General features: G+C 42.4%; 2 protein-coding genes across 2 annotated transcripts; one reads left to right on the plus strand and one right to left on the minus strand.

The window, feature by feature from the left end:
* Positions 1-23: 23 nt before the first annotated feature.
* LOC130420971 (transmembrane protein 60-like) lies at positions 24-1,024 on the plus strand. The gene is made up of 2 exons (XM_056748561.1): positions 24-144; positions 311-1,024. Exon 2 carries the CDS (start codon positions 325-327, stop codon positions 700-702), a length of 378 nt encoding a protein of 125 aa, XP_056604539.1. The 5' UTR covers positions 24-144; positions 311-324; the 3' UTR covers positions 703-1,024.
* A 329-nt stretch (positions 1,025-1,353) lies between these two features.
* Positions 1,354-16,824, minus strand: LOC130420967 (lysine-specific demethylase RSBN1L-like). The gene is made up of 8 exons (XM_056748553.1): positions 16,049-16,824; positions 9,918-10,064; positions 6,141-6,769; positions 5,002-5,139; positions 4,789-4,931; positions 4,357-4,524; positions 4,115-4,223; positions 1,354-3,714 (listed from the first exon to the last, which is right to left on the minus strand). The coding sequence occupies exons 1-8, from the start codon at positions 16,326-16,328 to the stop codon at positions 1,930-1,932; spliced, it is 3,399 nt and encodes a 1,132-aa protein (XP_056604531.1). The 5' UTR covers positions 16,329-16,824; the 3' UTR covers positions 1,354-1,929.
* Positions 16,825-16,956: the final 132 nt, after the last annotated feature.

A 16,956-nucleotide genomic window follows, 5' to 3' on the forward strand; every position in this document is an offset into this window, starting at 1 on the left:
ACATCCGGTACAAACTGCTGAACCCGGAAGCAGAATTCGGTTTGAGTGACAGCTGCAGGAAACGCGCGACTGAAAGACTCTTTTCATTATACTCGATAAGAAAATCATGTAGTCATGACAGAGATTCTTATTGGACTGCGTGAGGTGAGAGTCGTGATGTTGATTTTCTGACGTGATATGTGCATTTAAATGGTGACACGCGAACGTCAGCAACACGCCAAAAACATGATTTCTAACGTGACACGTTACGATTATCAGCGAAATGTGGTTTATTTTCTCAAGGTTTGATCGATGTGTCGTTGTGTTACAGTGATTTTATTCCTGATGTCTTTGGCTCAGCGCGTTCTTCTCACTTGGGTCTTCACGCTTATCTTCCTCATCCTCCTGGTTCTGAAGCTCGATGGGAAGGTGAAATGGAGCTGGTTCCTCATCTTTCTGCCCGTCTGGATCTTTGACAGTGTGCTGCTGCTGATGTTGGGTGTAAAAGTGGCCGGGCGTTGTCGGGCTGGTTATGACCCGAGACTCAAGGTCTGGTACCTGCTGGCTTTATTGCTGAAGGTCGGGTTTTGTTTGACTCTGTGCGCGCGACTCGACCAGCTGACTAACCTGCGGCTCGTGTTCATCTGTGTGCCTCTGTGGACGCTCCTCACGGGAGCCATGATTGAGCTCGGCTACAACATCCTGCCACAACACACACACTAAAACACGACACTTTACACACATAACATGAAAACTCAACCTAATGTCATTCCCACCACAAATGAATCATTTTATATAAAAATGCTGTTATGGTCTCAACATGTTAAAATTCAATTGTCACAATAATTCATCTCTAAAGTCGTCCAAATGACTTAATAAATGTATTCTGACGTTAAACAATTATGTGTGTGAGAGAAACCCATTCATATCTTAGGCGTATCTATGGCAACCAACAGATGAGCACGGTAAATTCAAATATGGCGGCGGCAAGTTACGACGAAGTTTCCTTACTGTTGTTTGCTAAATAAAGTAAAACTGCATGAAATTGATCGTTTTCTTCATAAGACATTTGTAAGACTTATTTACTGTATTATGCAGGTCCGCTGTGTATTTAGTTTTTGGTAAAACTTAAGTGCCACTGGAGTTGTTAGTACGTGTACAAAGTAGTGGTAAAATAAATCTCGTGCCGTTAATAGTTGTCATTAACGTGTAAGAAACACAAACATTGTCTCATTTAATGAAAATGAAGTTTCATACTTGTACATTCAGTGCAGGAGATTAAATGTGACACTGTGTATGAACAGTTCTTTTCGTTCTTAATAATTCTCTTTAGTTCTACACAAGAATACCGTTCACAGTCACGTGACCACAAGCCAACAGACAGAACCTTTTATTAGCAGGTCCTTAGTTCAGTATAAATCACACTACACATTTCTTTTAGAAAACAAATGTTATGTACTCTACAGTGCTGACAAGGTCGAACAGAACCAAAGGATCCCTTGATATAAATAAACTCTATGGAAAAGCCTATAGAGTCTTTTAAAAGAATTCTGTCATCTTACAAAATATATATATATACATATATATGTTCATGTCAGCTCTGACTAAAGCCTACAACTGAAAATATATTATTCAAGGACCTGTTTGAGTTTGACAAATATTCTCAGTGTGCAGCCGAGCTGAAGTGCTTCCATATTTCACAGTTACGGACAGGCACTGAGTAACATGTTATGAGCTACATTTGCCATCTCGACAACCTGAAGCGGAGGAAGAGACAGAGAGAGATGGATAAACAGATCTGACGTTCAGCACAGATTGATCTTTGAACTCATTGTGATGAAGGGATGATTCTTTCTCTGCTTATTTTTCAAAGGGTTTAAAAAGAAAACCATCCAGTAGAAGGGAACAGGATTAAAAGAAACGCCATTTAAAAAAACTGTTCTGTACAAATCAGTATAAAAAGTCTTTGTGTGGCTCATGCGCTTGAATGACCTTTGGGTGCAGAGAGTCTTGAGGTCGGTCCGGCCTCGGAGGGGGTGGAATCTGGGATGGGCTAAAGGGAGGAGTAGTCCAGCTGATTGACAGTCCAGAGCTCAGTTTTGAGCTGGGTTGGGTTTGTTTGGCAGAGTTATTAGAGTGTGTTGGCTTGATTGTGTTACCAAGGTAGGTTGGTTTGGTTGGGTTAGTTAAATGTGTTGGTTTGGTTGTGTTCCTGGGGTGTGTTTGTTTGGTTGTGGTGGTCGTGTGTGTTGGTTTGGTTGTGGTGGTCGAGTGTGTTGGTTTGGTTGTGGTACTAAAGTGTGTCGGTTTGGTGGCGTTACTTAAGTGTGTCGGTTTGGTGGCGTTACTTAAGTGTGTCGGTTTGGTGGCGTTACTTAAGTGTGTCGGTTTGGTGGCGTTACTTAAGTGTGTCGGTTTGGTGGCGTTACTTAAGTGTGTCGGTTTGGTGGCGTTACTTAAGTGTGTCGGTTTGGTGGCGTTACTTAAGTGTGTCGGTTTGGTGGCGTTACTTAAGTGTGTCGGTTTGGTGGCGTTACTTAAGTGTGTCGGTTTGGTGGCGTTACTTAAGTGTGTCGGTTTGGTGGCGTTACTTAAGTGTGTCGGTTTGGTGGCGTTACTTAAGTGTGTCGGTTTGGTGGCGTTACTTAAGTGTGTCGGTTTCGTGGCGTTACTTAAGTGTGCCGGTTTGGTGGCGTTACTTAAGTGTGCCGGTTTGGTGGCGTTACTTAAGTGTGCCGGTTTCGTGGCGTTACTTAAGTGTGTCGGTTTGGTGGCATTACTAAAGTGTGTCGGTTTTGTTGTGTTACTAAGGTGTGTAGGTTTGGTGGTGTTACTCGAGTGTGTAGGTTTGGTGGTGTTACTCGAGTGTGTAGGCTTGGTTGCGTTACTGGAGTGTGTTGGTTTAGTGGCGTTACTGGAGTGTGTTGGTTTGGTTGTGTTACTGGAGTGTGTGGGTTTGGTTGTGTTACTGGAGTGTGTGGGTTTGGTTGTGTTACTGGAGTGTGTGGGTTTGGTTGTGTTACTGGAGTGTGTGGGTTTGGTTGTGTTACTGGAGTGTGTGGGTTTGGTTGTGTTACTGGAGTGTGTTGGTTTGGCTGTGTTTCTAGAGTCTGTTGGTTTGGTTGGTGTTGAGGGGGTGTGTCCTGGTTTGGGGGCGGAGGAGGAAGAATGGAAATATTTGGATGAAGAGGCATGTGCGTGTTTGGTTGGTGCGGATGTGTGCGTGTGTTTTGATGTGCATGGACTGGCCACAGAGCTGTGAGAAGCATTGAGCGGAGCACTCAAGTGATATGAGGGAGTGCTCGGACATTCTGACACACGCAGCACTTTGGACTGTCCATCAGACGAGATGGTAGGAGGCGGGGTCACAGGTGTACATTTGGGAAATCTCTCAGCTGTCGGCTCCACCCACTCGACTTTGATTTGGGGTACACTCTGCATCTCTCTTGAGGATCTGAGGTCCGTGCTCTCCGATTTTTCATGATCCCTCAAAGGTTCCTGCTTGATGTTCTGGATCATCTCGTCACGCTCATCGTGAACTTCCTCTGCGTCCTGGTGATACTGCTTCAAGCGGACATGCCAGGCGAGGCTGCACACCGCAGACACACTCTTGAACTGGTGAACAACGTTGCGAGGGATAAAGTAGATGTCATTGTCGTATAGCTGAATATGAGCGTAACGGATCCCCTCTCGCCTTAACTGATTGAGTTTAGCGTCATCAACCCACTGAACACACTGGGGAGGGAGGGGGAGAGAGAGAGGGAGGGGGAGAGAGAGAGAGAGGGAGGGGGAGAGAGAGAGGGAGGGATGTCAAAATAAAACACAGTTGAAGTGCTGCAAGCGTCTCTTCCTTTTAAAATACATTTATGCATTTGGCAGACGCTTTTATACAAATGCATTATCCTATACATTTATACATAGGTATCTGCAATCCCCTGGGTTTTGAACCCACAACCTTGAGTTGTGAACGGAATTCTCTTACCACTGAGCTACTGGTAAGCAGGAGATTGGTTACAGTTACACTCTCTTTGCATGTTTTTGGGTTAGGGTTTTATTCCATAATAAAATAGAAACTTTCCATGTACCAAAACAATTCTGTTCCACAGAAGGATGTGTGACAGACATGAGTGCTCACCTGAGACAGAGGCGGCTCGTACAGGTCTAACTGCAGTCTCTGCACTACATCAGCGAAGTCCGCCGCGTGGAAACAGATCACGTCTTTGGTAATGCGTGGAGGCTCAGCGCTGTGAGAGAACATACCCCATGGCATGAATATCACCGTAAACACAATACACTGACACCTGTCATGTCTACTAACTCTGCTGGGAATGGGAGAAGTTTTGTAAACCAGCGATAATCCTGCCGCAGAACTCTCACCTTTCACCGCAGCGGACAGCTTTCAGAACTCCAACAGCCGCAGTTGTCTGCCGCTCGAACCCTTGACCGATGTGATCTGCATGAGCTCGAGTTCGATCCTCAAACAACATCTCACGTGGTTCACTGGCTCGAGGCAAATACTGGAGATTCTTAATCTCATTGGTGGACCTGTAGAAAGAACAAACCAATCATGTTTAACTTTTAAGTCATCAGGATTTACTCATTTCTTATCTCCGAACTCTCATGTCAGTGTATGACTGTGGAACATTGCTCATGCTTAAATTTCACATATGCTGGATGTGTAAGAATCAAGTCCCTGCTGGAATCCATATGAAGACAGAAACGATGATACAGAGGTCATAAATGCTAAGCACTAAACCATGCCTCTGACATCATCGCTGACACTTTATCTGCAGGTTAAATGCCGTTTACCGTTTTCGTTTGAAGGGAGATTTGGGCATGTCTGTGACGGGGATCATTTGCTCTCCGGGCCGAACCCACATGATGGGACCGTCGTCGCTCTCCATTGGACTGCTCAGCTTCAGACTGGAGAATGAACCCCACGGAAGCGTCCGCTGTATACACACACATATATGATCATAACACTGCTGTCAGAAGCAGTGCGAGAGACGTATATAAACATACCTGGAGGAAGGGCGACTGCTCCAGCATGCCGAGGAACTCTGGGAAATAGTCCCCCACCTCTTCATCCACAGCACCCACTAGACTGATCTGTCTCATGGCACCGGCGCGGTACGTCCCGTGAGAGTAACTCCTCTTGACCTGAACGCGCACACACAGACTTTAGACTCTAGAGGAGTGAAGACGTCTCACAGACAGACTCATAATGGCATTATGAATGGGGAGAGAGACCAGAGCCATTCCTTCCTATACGCAAACTACGCAGGTTGTGTAGGGCCTCTGCACCACCAGGTTTTTTTTACAATAATTATTGATAACAAATGAAATACAGGAACATTTGACATTGCATCTGAGGTTAGGGTGGCACGGTTAATCATGATTACCACTAAATCAAGCTTAAATCGAGGTGGGTTGTTGTGCGTTTACAGAAAGGCTGCGGAGCTTGTCTCAGCTCTGCTCTGTGATCAGAGGCAAATGCTGCTCAAGAGTTTGACTCACTTTTAATGTGCATCCCGTCAAACATTATCACTACTAATCTACTTTATTATCATGAAAATCCCTGAGGCGGGTTGAAGAACAGTGATAGTTCTAGCAAATTCATATGGGCGTCTTTCTGTTATAGTACATCTTCTGCAGTCAATATTTGTATTTTCTGGTCGAGAGCGTTATGATGCAGCAGTTTTTAACCGTACTTCACTGACAAGCTGTGCAAAATAAATGGAAGCCTGTTGAATGGATGAGACAGTTCTTAAACAAGACATCTCACTGCAGTCTGTCTCTGTAAGAGAGGTCACAATCATCTGGGTCCTAAGCAGAAGGAAGTCTTCTACCTGCAATAACATTTATGCCTGGTTTCACAGACAAGGCTTAAGACCGTGTCTACACCGGACAATCCCATTAGAACAAGCCATGTGTCGCGTTGTGTCCAGTATAGACACGGTGTTAGACTAGTCCCAGTTTGAGTTGTCTTAACTAAAAACAACTTCCCCTGACATTTCTCAAAATATATCAGTGCCAATTTTTTGTCTACATATGGACACCAGTAATGTTTTTGTGGAAGGATTTTTATAAAAGCAACTATATAAGACAGACGTAGTTCTATCTTTAGCAAAGTCTTGTCCGTGACATCGGGCCTTACTAACCTGAGTGTTAAAGTTTGCCATAGTAGTCGTCTCAATGTCCTTCTTCCCCAGAATTTCCATTTTAACAGGCGAGTTGGGGAATTTAGTAGAGAAGTACTCCAGAAAGTCGGGGAGGTAGGAGGCAGCCCCGTGAATCACACCCATCACGTAGTTGGCAGCTCCATCCTGATCCTCGCTAAATGCCAACTTAACAAACTCCTGCGCAAACCTCTGCATCTCCAAAGGAGACAGGACCGATAGCTCCCTGCTATACGCATGCACCACCAGGGCACCTCCGTTCGGCTGATGCTCCACGTGAACAAACCGTCCAAATTCCAGCCGGTCCAGCCCAGGCAATCTGGAGGCTTTGGACGTGCAGACCGAGCTGGAGCTTTGAGCACAGCCATCTTCCTGCTTCAAGCTGGCGCTGGAGGAGAGAGCTCCGCTCTGCTGGACGGAAAGAGGAGGCTTGTATTCTGCCCCAGAAGCGGACATCAGACCGGGCAGATGATCACAACCAAGCGTCTGACTTGATCTGCTGTACATCTTGGCCCGCTTTCGCTTTTCACCTTCTTTATGCTTCTTTTTCTTTTTCTTCTTAAGCCTCTTCATCAACAGGTCCTCGGCCGAGGTTATCTTCTCTCTATCACCTGAAGCACGACAGAGAGATAAACAACAGAGTTCATAAAGACACGAAATAAAAGCGTGGATCTCAAGTTGCTGCTGGACGTCTGTGACAACCAACACAACTGTAAAAATAGAGGACTATGTGCACACACTTCATAGAGATCACATACAGTTGTGTTCAAAATTATTCAACCCCCAATGCTGTAAATGGTTTTAGGGAATTTAGTGTACATTTGTAATTGTATTCAGAATGAAATCCTACAAGGACTTCTTAAAGAACCATATGCAACTAAAATGACATCAATTAGTTTTGTAATACAGTAGTAAATGTTTCTTTTGTGAATTCTTCATTGACATAATTATTCAACCCCTTAAAGACTACCACTCTGAAGAACAGAGGTTCAATGAAGTGTTTTCAATCAGGTATTGAAAACACCTGTGGATATCAGGGAGCAGCAATTAAGCCTAATAAGCACCAATTAGGCAGCTTTAAAATGACTGTGATACTCAGCTCCTTCTAGACATTTACTGGTGTGGTTACAAACATGGTGAGGTCAAGAGAATAGTCCAGGAAGACAAGAGAACAGGTGATTACTCTTCACAGGAAGGGCAATGGCTATAAGAAGATTGCAAAGATGTTAAACATACCAAGAGACACCATAGGAAGCATCATTCGCAAATTCAAGGCAAAGGGCACTGTTGAAACGCTACCTGGTCGTGGCAGAAAGAAGATGCTGACTTCGACTGCTGTGCGCTACCTGAAGCGTAGAGTGGAGAAAAGTCCCCGTGTGACTGCTGAGGAACTGAGAAAAGATTTGTCAGATGTGGGTACTGAAGTTTCTGCTCAGACAATACGGCGCACCCTGCGTCATGAAGGCCTCCATGCCAGAACTCCCAGGCGCACCCCCTTGCTGTCCCCAAAGAATAAGAAGAGTCGACTGCAGTATGCCAAAAGTCATGTGGACAAACCACAGAAGTTTTGGGATAGTGTTCTGTGGACTGATGAAACAAAATTAGAACTGTTTGGGCCCATGGATCAACACTATGTTTGGAGGAGGAAGAACAAGGCCTATGAAGAAAAGAACACCTTGCCTACTGTGAAGCATGGCGGGGGGTCAATCATGCTTTGGGGCTCTTTTGCTTCTGCAGGTACTGGGAAGCTTCAGCGTGTGCAAGGTACCATGAATTCTCTTCAGTACCAGGAGATATTGGATGACAATGTGATGCAGTCCGTCACAAACCTGAGGCTTGGAAGACGTTGGACCTTTCAACAGGACAATGATCCCAAGCATACCTCCAAGTCCACTAGAGCAGCGGTTCTCAATCCTGGTCCTCGCGACCCACCGCTCTGCATATTTTGTGTATCTCTCTTGTTTAACACACCTGATTTAAATCTCTAGCTCATTAGAAGAGAGCTTAATGAATGAACCGCGTTCCGATTGACGTGTTCCCTGAACTGTGTTCATTGCTCTCTACCCCCTGCACACATGAAATCGGCTGACGTTAATTTAAGAACACGAAGAACAAAACTTACTACGGAAGATTGAAGGGTAATTTAACCGTAATTTTGAGAATTGCGCAACATTATCCACATTTCGAACGGGATTTATGGCAGAATATCTAGTGATGTTTACTTCGCAGGGCTCTTATGGGCGTATTAAACAAACCTCCGAAGCGGTAGGAGAAGCATACAAAATATGCAGAGCAGGGGGTCGCGAGGACCAGGATTGGGAACCGCTGCACTAGAGCATGGCTGCAGATTAAAGGCTGGAACATTTTGAAGTGGCCATCGCAGTCACCAGACTTAAATCCGATTGAGAACCTCTGGTGGGACTTAAAGCTGCAGTATGTAACCTTGGTATTTGACCACAAGAGGGCGCATTTCCAACAATAACAAAGGCGAAGCTTGATGACGCTATGAAGCAGGTGACGATGGGAGATGTCGTTTTAAATGCGTTTTCGCCATAGCGATGTATCTAAATTGGATAAACGAATCATGATCACGGATGAGGTAATTTATTTGTTTTTGTATTACCTGTATATCTGATCGTATTATTTTATGTCATCATAATTAATGAACTGCAAGGAACGTGAAATGTTATGCTATATTATCCCGTTACAACTTACAGCTATTTGTTAAATGATTTGTTGGGTTAATGTTGTGCAGTGTTACGTGTTTATGGTTAATGCCGTGTTGTTTAACGTGCTCAAACCAATCGTTCTAAAATAAATAATTGATTTGCTTACCTGTCTATCAATACACTCGCGAGAGCAGAGTCTCTGTCAAGTCCAAGATTGTCGCGCAGCTCTCTCCATCTCGAAAACGCCTGGCCGATATTTATCCTGGTTTTATTCCTCCGTTTGTCACACAGTCTGCGTGTATCCAAATATGGACGCTTCCGTTTTACTGGCACTTCAATACTCGCCAAAGAGTAATCGTGATCCATAACAACCACTTCCGCATTTGACCATGTGATATTCTGGTCTACACCGGAACAAAGTATAGAGCGGACATTGCGTCACTGAGAGGCGACATTTCTTTTCCGAGACGGCCAGTTATTTAAAATCGGAATTTCTCTGAAATACAATATTTCAAAAGTCTCTAAAGATTTTTTAAGTACACAACTGGAGGAAACATATCACACTGTGCAAGTTATTTTCTGAAATTTTATTACAAAATTATTACATACTGGAGCTTTAAAGAAAGCAGTTGCAGTGCGCAAGCCTAAGAATGTGACTGAACTGGAGGCTTTTGCCCATGATGAATGGGCGAAGATACCCGTAGATCGCTGCAAGACACTTGTGTCAAGCTATGCTTCACGTTTAAAAGCTGTTATAACTGTAAAAGGATGTTGTACTAAGTACTAAGATTGAATGTCACTTGGGGGTTGAATAAAACTGATAATGATGTGAGCTCAGAAAAGACATTTGTGGTTATTTCATTATAAATGTTATGTTATATTTGTCTGACCTACACGTGCCTCTTTGATTTAATTGTAAGCAGGATGACTGAATGATCATAATCAATGTCAAACCGACCAAAACAATCAATTTCAGTGGGGGTTGAATAATTTTGAACACAACTGTAAATATCACACACATCTTCCATTAGTCCCTGGTTAGATTAAATGACTGTCTGTCTGTGTTGAGGAAGACACACAGATCACTTACCTTTGTGCATGATCTTCACCTCTCCATTCTCTCTCTTCATCTCCGTCATAAGTTTGTGTTCTTTTATGTTTTTTTCCTCCTTTTCTTTCTCTCTCTTTCTCTCGCACTCTTTGTCTCTGTCTCTCGGTTTGTCTTTGACGGTGTGTTCTGTTGGTGAGAGAAACACAATGAAACATATTGATGACATTCTTTAAATGCAACCAAAGGACAAATTGTTTATTGAATAAAATGAACACACTAAAATATTACAAAATAAAATGCTTATATTAAGTAATATTAATATAAATGAGATCAAATATAAATGGTTATATTATTAGACAATAGCCAAACACAGCCCGGAAGTTAGTAGCAGTCCAGGCCACGCGTCAGATGAAACGGTCGAAATTTATCAACTTATTTTATTAGGGTTATTTAAATGAGCAATGTGAGATTTTTAGGAGAATCTATTGACAGAAATACAATATACTCCACAAAACTATTTCTTCAGAGGTGTATGAAGAGCTTATGTGATGAAGCGTTATGTTTGTATTACCTCAGAATAAACTCTAATATCTACATACTAGCTTTTGTGTAGCTCAGTGGTAAGAGCATTGCTATAACAACGCAAGGTTGTGGGTTCGATCCCAGGGGATTGTAAATACCTATGTAAAATGTATAGGATAAAGCAATGCAAGTCACTTTGGATAAAAGCGTCTGCCAAATGCCTAAATGTAAATGTAAACATACAGACGGCCTACATACATTGAATAAGCAGCCATGTTTTGTACAGTAGCCCTAAAGCGTGTTTCCTCTTCCTCTCCCTCTGCGGAAGTAATCCCCTGTTGTCCTTTTCTCCTAACTGCTATCATGCTATCAGATCCAACTCTTTTAACAGAGTTGGTATTTACCGTAAGACAGCTCTTACCTCAAACGTGCTGTGCAATGCAACCCTAAATGCTTAGCTTTATCATAGCTAGACCACGCAAATAAAATAAAAAAATGAGAAGACGACAAGTATATACAAGCAGCACACTTGTTCCAGATAAACAATGACGCTCAAAACTACTCCGTTACACAGCTAATATTACAACAACAACATATCTTTGTTCTAACTAACAGAAAAAAACATAGTCACATACTGATTTTTAGACAATCTTTCTCTCCAACGTCTCTCTGCTGGAAAGTATCTCCATAGATATCTATGAGTATCTCTGCAAAAAGCCTCAGTACCGCAGGTCCTAACACACTCTGCTGGAGAGTCTTTATAATATTAGCACAGGTCCTAACTCCTGCCTGACTTTTACCTTTAAATACTTCAAATCCACAGAGCCTTTATTTCATGTAATAAATAAGACATGGCTCTTTCTGCAGTCTTTCTAATGCCCGCATGATCTCTTCCCTGCATCAACCTGCGAAGACAAGCTATATCAAAAATAGCCCCATATACCCGGATATAGTGCACTTATTGAGGGGACACCCATTTTTAATGGTGTCCGAATTCAAAGTGGACATTATAGAGTGCACTCATTCAATCCCAGGATGCATCATGATAACGAGTGTACAACCAATGTACACTAACGGCTAGCTGATATCTATCTGAATGAATTCACACATCTCGGCAGAAGATGGTACCTACAGCATTTCCAGGGCACCGAGTGTCCGAATTTGCTCTATCGTTTTCACTCGCTCCTTAAAGTGGAGTATAGTGAACTAATGTAGGCAATAGTGAATGAGGGTATAGTGGGCGATTTCAGACACAGCCACGCTGTCTCAGCCTAAAACATATTTTAGTACGGTGGCTGCCACCAATAGTGTAGGGCTGTGCGATATGGCCTAAAAAAAATTCCATATTTTTTCACATACGATTCGATTAAAAATTTCAAGTGATTTTTCTGTTTGAGGTGCTGGAGTAAATTGGTTGTGCCAACTTTACTAGCAACAGAATTCAAACACACTCTGCCGAGTGGTGTTGTTTGTTCTGCATCTGATGACGCAAAACCAAATTACAGATGACACTCTTCCCTTCTTGGCAAAGCCTGAGTTTAGTTTTTATACTGGGGGGGATTTCCCCCCTAACATGATTAGCAGTTGGGAATTTGAAGATTTGTGCAGGAATAAATTTTGACATCCGTTTTAATTAAAACAACAATTTAAACTTATCAGAATAAAAACAATGCAATTTGACATTTTCAAAAACAATAGATTACTTCTTTCGTTTTTTTCAACAGAATCTAATCTAGCTTTTTACCAAGTACCTATGTAATGTACATATTCATATAGTAATCGTAGAACTTCAAATGTAAACGTCTTGAAATGTGCTTCATGACATGGGCTAGAGGAAACTGCATCATCAGATCCTTCTGCTGATCTATACGGGTCTGTTGGGTTCACATGTTTTAATCTCAGTTTTACAACATGCACGTGTCAAAAGAGCGCGGTAATGCGCAGTCGCGTACCACATACAGTTTGGTGTCATTGTCCGTGTGCTGGCTTTTAAGATTTTCTTGTTGTTTTCATTAGTTTATATTCGTTGTTATGAGAGGTTAACATTATCGCCGGAGTAAGCACGATCACTAGCAGGAGAGACAGGGCCCCAGACATTTTCGGCCTTTAATACAGATAAGGCAATTTTTGACAGCAGAAACGTCTGTTTAACCCTGTGCTCACCACTTTATTGTACATACAGTTGATGGGGAAATAGGCAGCGGATATCATTGCACATTACATGAAGAAACGCGCAGTCATGGATTCAAACAGTTAACATTTTGGCTCTGAATGGAACTGAATTCTGTTTCACGTGACATTTGTTTGAGTATTTATTTCAAAATTAGATTTGAAATGAAGCAAATACATGTTGTGCAGGAATTTCTCCCTTTATTAAAGCTAGATTTGTGGGAATGACTATGCACAATAACGCACCGAAAGTCGAGCCCTGATTGGAAACGTGTTCTTCCCATCTCGCTGCCATGTTGTGTATCTCTATGGCAAATGTGCGGGGAAAGGGCTGAGCCCATTCGGAACTAGGGGAGCCCAGAGGTGAGCGATGGCGGATGTTAAACCCGATTTTCATTCAAACAAATGGATGTAAACTACACATTCGAGTAAATCAATTTACAGCCAACCCTACTATCGTGTTTTGCAAGGGAGGGGTCAGCGGAGGACTGAGAGATTGGTTGCAATGCACAAACTCACCGCTAGTGGCTGCTATAAATCCCACTCTAGACCTTTAAAAAAGACTGCAACTGCCCATAAATGCGACCTCCGGAGTATGCAACCTCTGAAACAAGCTGCGGTTTAAGTTATGTTGGTAAACAACAAAACCATTGCAAACATATGATTTAGCATGTGTGATCCTGAAGTGTGATGCTGTGTTCACACCAAACACAAAGCATTGCGTTCATCGCTCTTTATCACTTGTAGGAATACAGGGTTTTTCCTGGCTCAAAATGGGGCGGAGGTGGTGCCAACCCAATCTGGTACTCGCACACACGTGTAGGCCTAGCACACCTTTAAGTGGTTGAAGCAAACCCTTTACATATTAAAACATTTTACATTTTAAGTTTTAAAATTCTGATGAAAATGACAATTCTTAAGGTATATAAAACATTACTTTGTTTCAACCAAACAGAAATGCTTTTAAATCAAATAAAGCTTTTCAACTAACTTTTCAGCCCGCTATATATTAATGAACCAGTCTAGCTAAATGAGCAAAGATCATTCACATCCTGTGTTCTCTTGTGGTTCATTTTGCTTTGAATGAATCACTGACATTTTAAAATTCGCTATTGACTGAAAAGTTTCAACAGTTTAAATGAATCGGTTCAAATGAGTCATTCTGAAAGCATGTGCGTTCATACAGACGCACTCTCGGAGTACAGTATAACTCCGATTCAACGAACCATCTGCACAGCTTAAAACATTGCAATGATGTACGCCACATTCATTTAAGAAAACTTAAAAGAAATTGAATGTACCCGGATGCAAAACGAACAATATTCACCTGAACAGCCGCGTGACACAGCTAATACAGCTCCTAATATAGCTCTTGTACTGCAACTCTTCAGCGCCTCACAGTGCTGATAACCAAACAGCGTCTCCTTTGCGGCATAACAAATGACAGTCTGTTGAATACACGCAGTGTTTTTTGTAAAGACATCCGACATAATTTTAGCGAGAGTCTGATGTGGCACTAAATTTGACGGAGGCGGCGTCAGATTCTTCGATGCAGGGAAAAACCCTGGAATAGTTTGTTATTTTCGCGCGATGGTCATTGTTTCCAAAAACCCAGACGTTTAAACAGTAGGTGTCAATTAGCTCTTTGTGAAATTTTCTCGCTCAAGTTACAAATTTTCAATTCACACGGAATGCATTTCAATCACACTCCCTGATTCGCGTCATCCGGCGCAAGTTTGTGTCTATAAAGTTCCCTTTATACTCGAGCGTTGGACCTACGCCGTAGCCTACGCCAAGCCAAGTACCCTACGCCGTTGCCTGACATGCACCTCTCCAAAAATGTAAGAACGCGTCAACTCAACGTGGACTGCAACCACTGGGATTGGTCTGTCTGAACTCCTACCTCAGGTCAAAAACGTGATAGATACTTAATTCGGCATTTAAGTAAACATGAATCTAAGTAAAATATTTGTGCTTCTGTATTAAACATCTCAAATCTGAAACAAAAGTGATTTTTTACTTGCCGCTATCACTGCTTATGCTTCTCAAGCGAGCTGCTTCTTCTTCAGCTCTTATCTTGGTTACACAAGCATCACATGCGTGGACACTGACGCCTAGTGGTCATAGCCTGTCGACACGGACAACGACGTAGAAGTATAAATGAAAACCAACACGTAGGCTACAGCGTAGAGGCTAGGGCGTAGGTCTGACGCTCGAGTATAAACCCAGCTTAAGTGTCTGTTATGTTACAAATTGCTTAATTTGTGTTTAGCATGAACACAGCATACGAGTCTATGTTTTAATTACACTCCTGTATTGTGTCTGGCGTCAAGTAACCTTCTCTTCAACATTTTTTTATTTAGACTGTGATACCAAGCTCAAGACCCATTCAACAAATTGTTTATTTAATCAAATTAACATACAGTAGAATTCCACGAATAGTATATTTAATACAATTATTATACAAGAAAATATTAATAATATGAATTAAAACATATATAGTTATGTTATTAGCCACTTGTCAGACCAATAAACAAACAGAGAATGGAACTTAAATCATCTCTCACACTTTTTAACGTTACATCTCAGGACAACACTTGCAATAGTTATGCTTTTTGGTATTAGATGTTTAAGATGTATATTTGACCATCCTTGATATTAATGCATATTTTACTGTATATGTTCAAGTGTAAACAACAACTTTAAGAGAATGGTTCATGATACCGGTGTTAAATGATGTTTTACTATAAAGAAAAGCTATTTAAATGCAAAACCATTTTGTGGAGGGCTGCAAGTTCAACCCTAACGTTAAACTGAGTGTTTTAATAGATCATCAAGTGTAAAATAGTGTAAATAAACTTCAATGTAGAGCTGCAGCTCAGCACATTTGTTTAGACCTCACAAGTGTATCTTACTGTATATTCTTATTCTACGTGTGCACAAGCCTGACTGCTGTCTATTGAGTGTTGTTTTATTTTGTTTATAATACGGATTTAAAATGTACAAATGCCAAATAAACCTTCTAAAGATTAAAACTGTAACGCTGAGCATAATAAAGCTCGAATAAGAGCTCATGTTTTACTGTCGACTGCTCGTTTCATCCGATATTTACTTCAATAATTCATTGTATCAAGAGATTATGACATTTAACGTCATGTTCACGTTAATTCGGGCGAGCTCGTGCTTACTATTTACGTGTACTGCGTTCTCGGTTCTTCTGTTATTAGACGTTGTATGTTTATAATGTGCTTATAACACGCTGGATGTATTTCTCATGTTCCGTTGCGGGTCACATTGCAGCTGCACGCGCTTCGTCACCACTCGAGTCGCGCGCCGATGCTAGGCTAGCTAACTAGCGTGCGCGCGCGCTGTCGGGTGTGTTTAACGCACAAATAAACACTCACATGCGCGTGTGTGTATGTGCTATAAAGCCGTATCAAGCACATATAGATCTTGGTAAGAGAGGGTGAAATCTTTACCTTTCTGCGGCGACGTCACCTCGCCGTTTTCCTTCTTCACACTGAGGTGATTTTCTGTTGTTGCCAGTTTGTATTTCTTCTTCTCTTTCTCTCGGTCTTTCTTGCTCTTGGCTTTGTTGCTGTGAATCTGCTGCTCCGCGCCTCCGTTCATATTCTTGGCTTTGTAGATTTTCTCCTCATGCCGGATCTTTTTGGCCGGTGGCGGAAGAGGATGCTGCTCGCGCTTCTGGGACGCTGGTTTCGGTTCGATGGGCTTGTTGAGCTGAATGAACTCCGCCATCTTTTCTCTATTTACTCTCTCCAACTGCTGCTGTTTGTGTAAGAGGCACGGGAGGGAGGCGCGGCCTGTCGCTGATTGACAGGAGGATCAGGCTTGTGCGGGCGTAGCTTTGCGTTAACGACTAATGAGAGCAGCGCTCGATGGGCGTTGTCGGACCATGATTGACAGGAAGAGCAGCCGGAGGTGTATGTGGCTTTGCGAGAGCAGGCCGGAGGTGGGTGTGGCCTTGCGAACAAGCAGGCCGGAGGTGGGTGGAGCTTTCTTGAGCGGGGCGTCACGTCACGTGTTTGAAAAAATAAGTATTTTCGACTTAACGTGACGCTGCGCATAGCGATCAACATGTGACATCACAGTACCGCGTGATCGGACTGTTCCGCGAGCTTTCGAATCGCTCTCGCGGTACTGTGATGTCGTACTGTGATCGGTCTGAGCGTCGCGTTAACTTACTTAACTAACTTATATAATATATTAACCTCTAGCATGATAAAAAGGGTTAAAATGTAAATAATAAAATATAGGTGTTGCTTTGAAGTGTGTCTCTGTTCTTCTCTGAAATAAAAGGACTTTCACAGTCTTGTACAAGAGAGAGAATAACATCAACTAAATATAATAATCAACCAATTTTATC

The sequence above is a fragment of the Triplophysa dalaica genome, chromosome 5 (assembly GCF_015846415.1).
Source record: "Triplophysa dalaica isolate WHDGS20190420 chromosome 5, ASM1584641v1, whole genome shotgun sequence".
Taxonomy (NCBI): domain Eukaryota; kingdom Metazoa; phylum Chordata; class Actinopteri; order Cypriniformes; family Nemacheilidae; genus Triplophysa; species Triplophysa dalaica.

Coding starts and splice junctions, on each gene's coding strand:
- LOC130420971 (XM_056748561.1), top strand. CDS start 325: ATGTCTTTGGCTCAGCGCGTTCTTCTCACTTGGGTCTTCACGCTTATC.
- LOC130420967 (XM_056748553.1), bottom strand. CDS start 16,328: ATGGCGGAGTTCATTCAGCTCAACAAGCCCATCGAACCGAAACCAGCG. Junction 4,932..5,001: donor AGCAGTCGCCCTTCCTCCAG/GTATGTTTATAT, acceptor GTGTGTATACAG/CGGACGCTTCCGTGGGGTTC. Junction 4,525..4,788: donor TCTCCCTTCAAACGAAAACG/GTAAACGGCATT, acceptor TTCTTTCTACAG/GTCCACCAATGAGATTAAGA.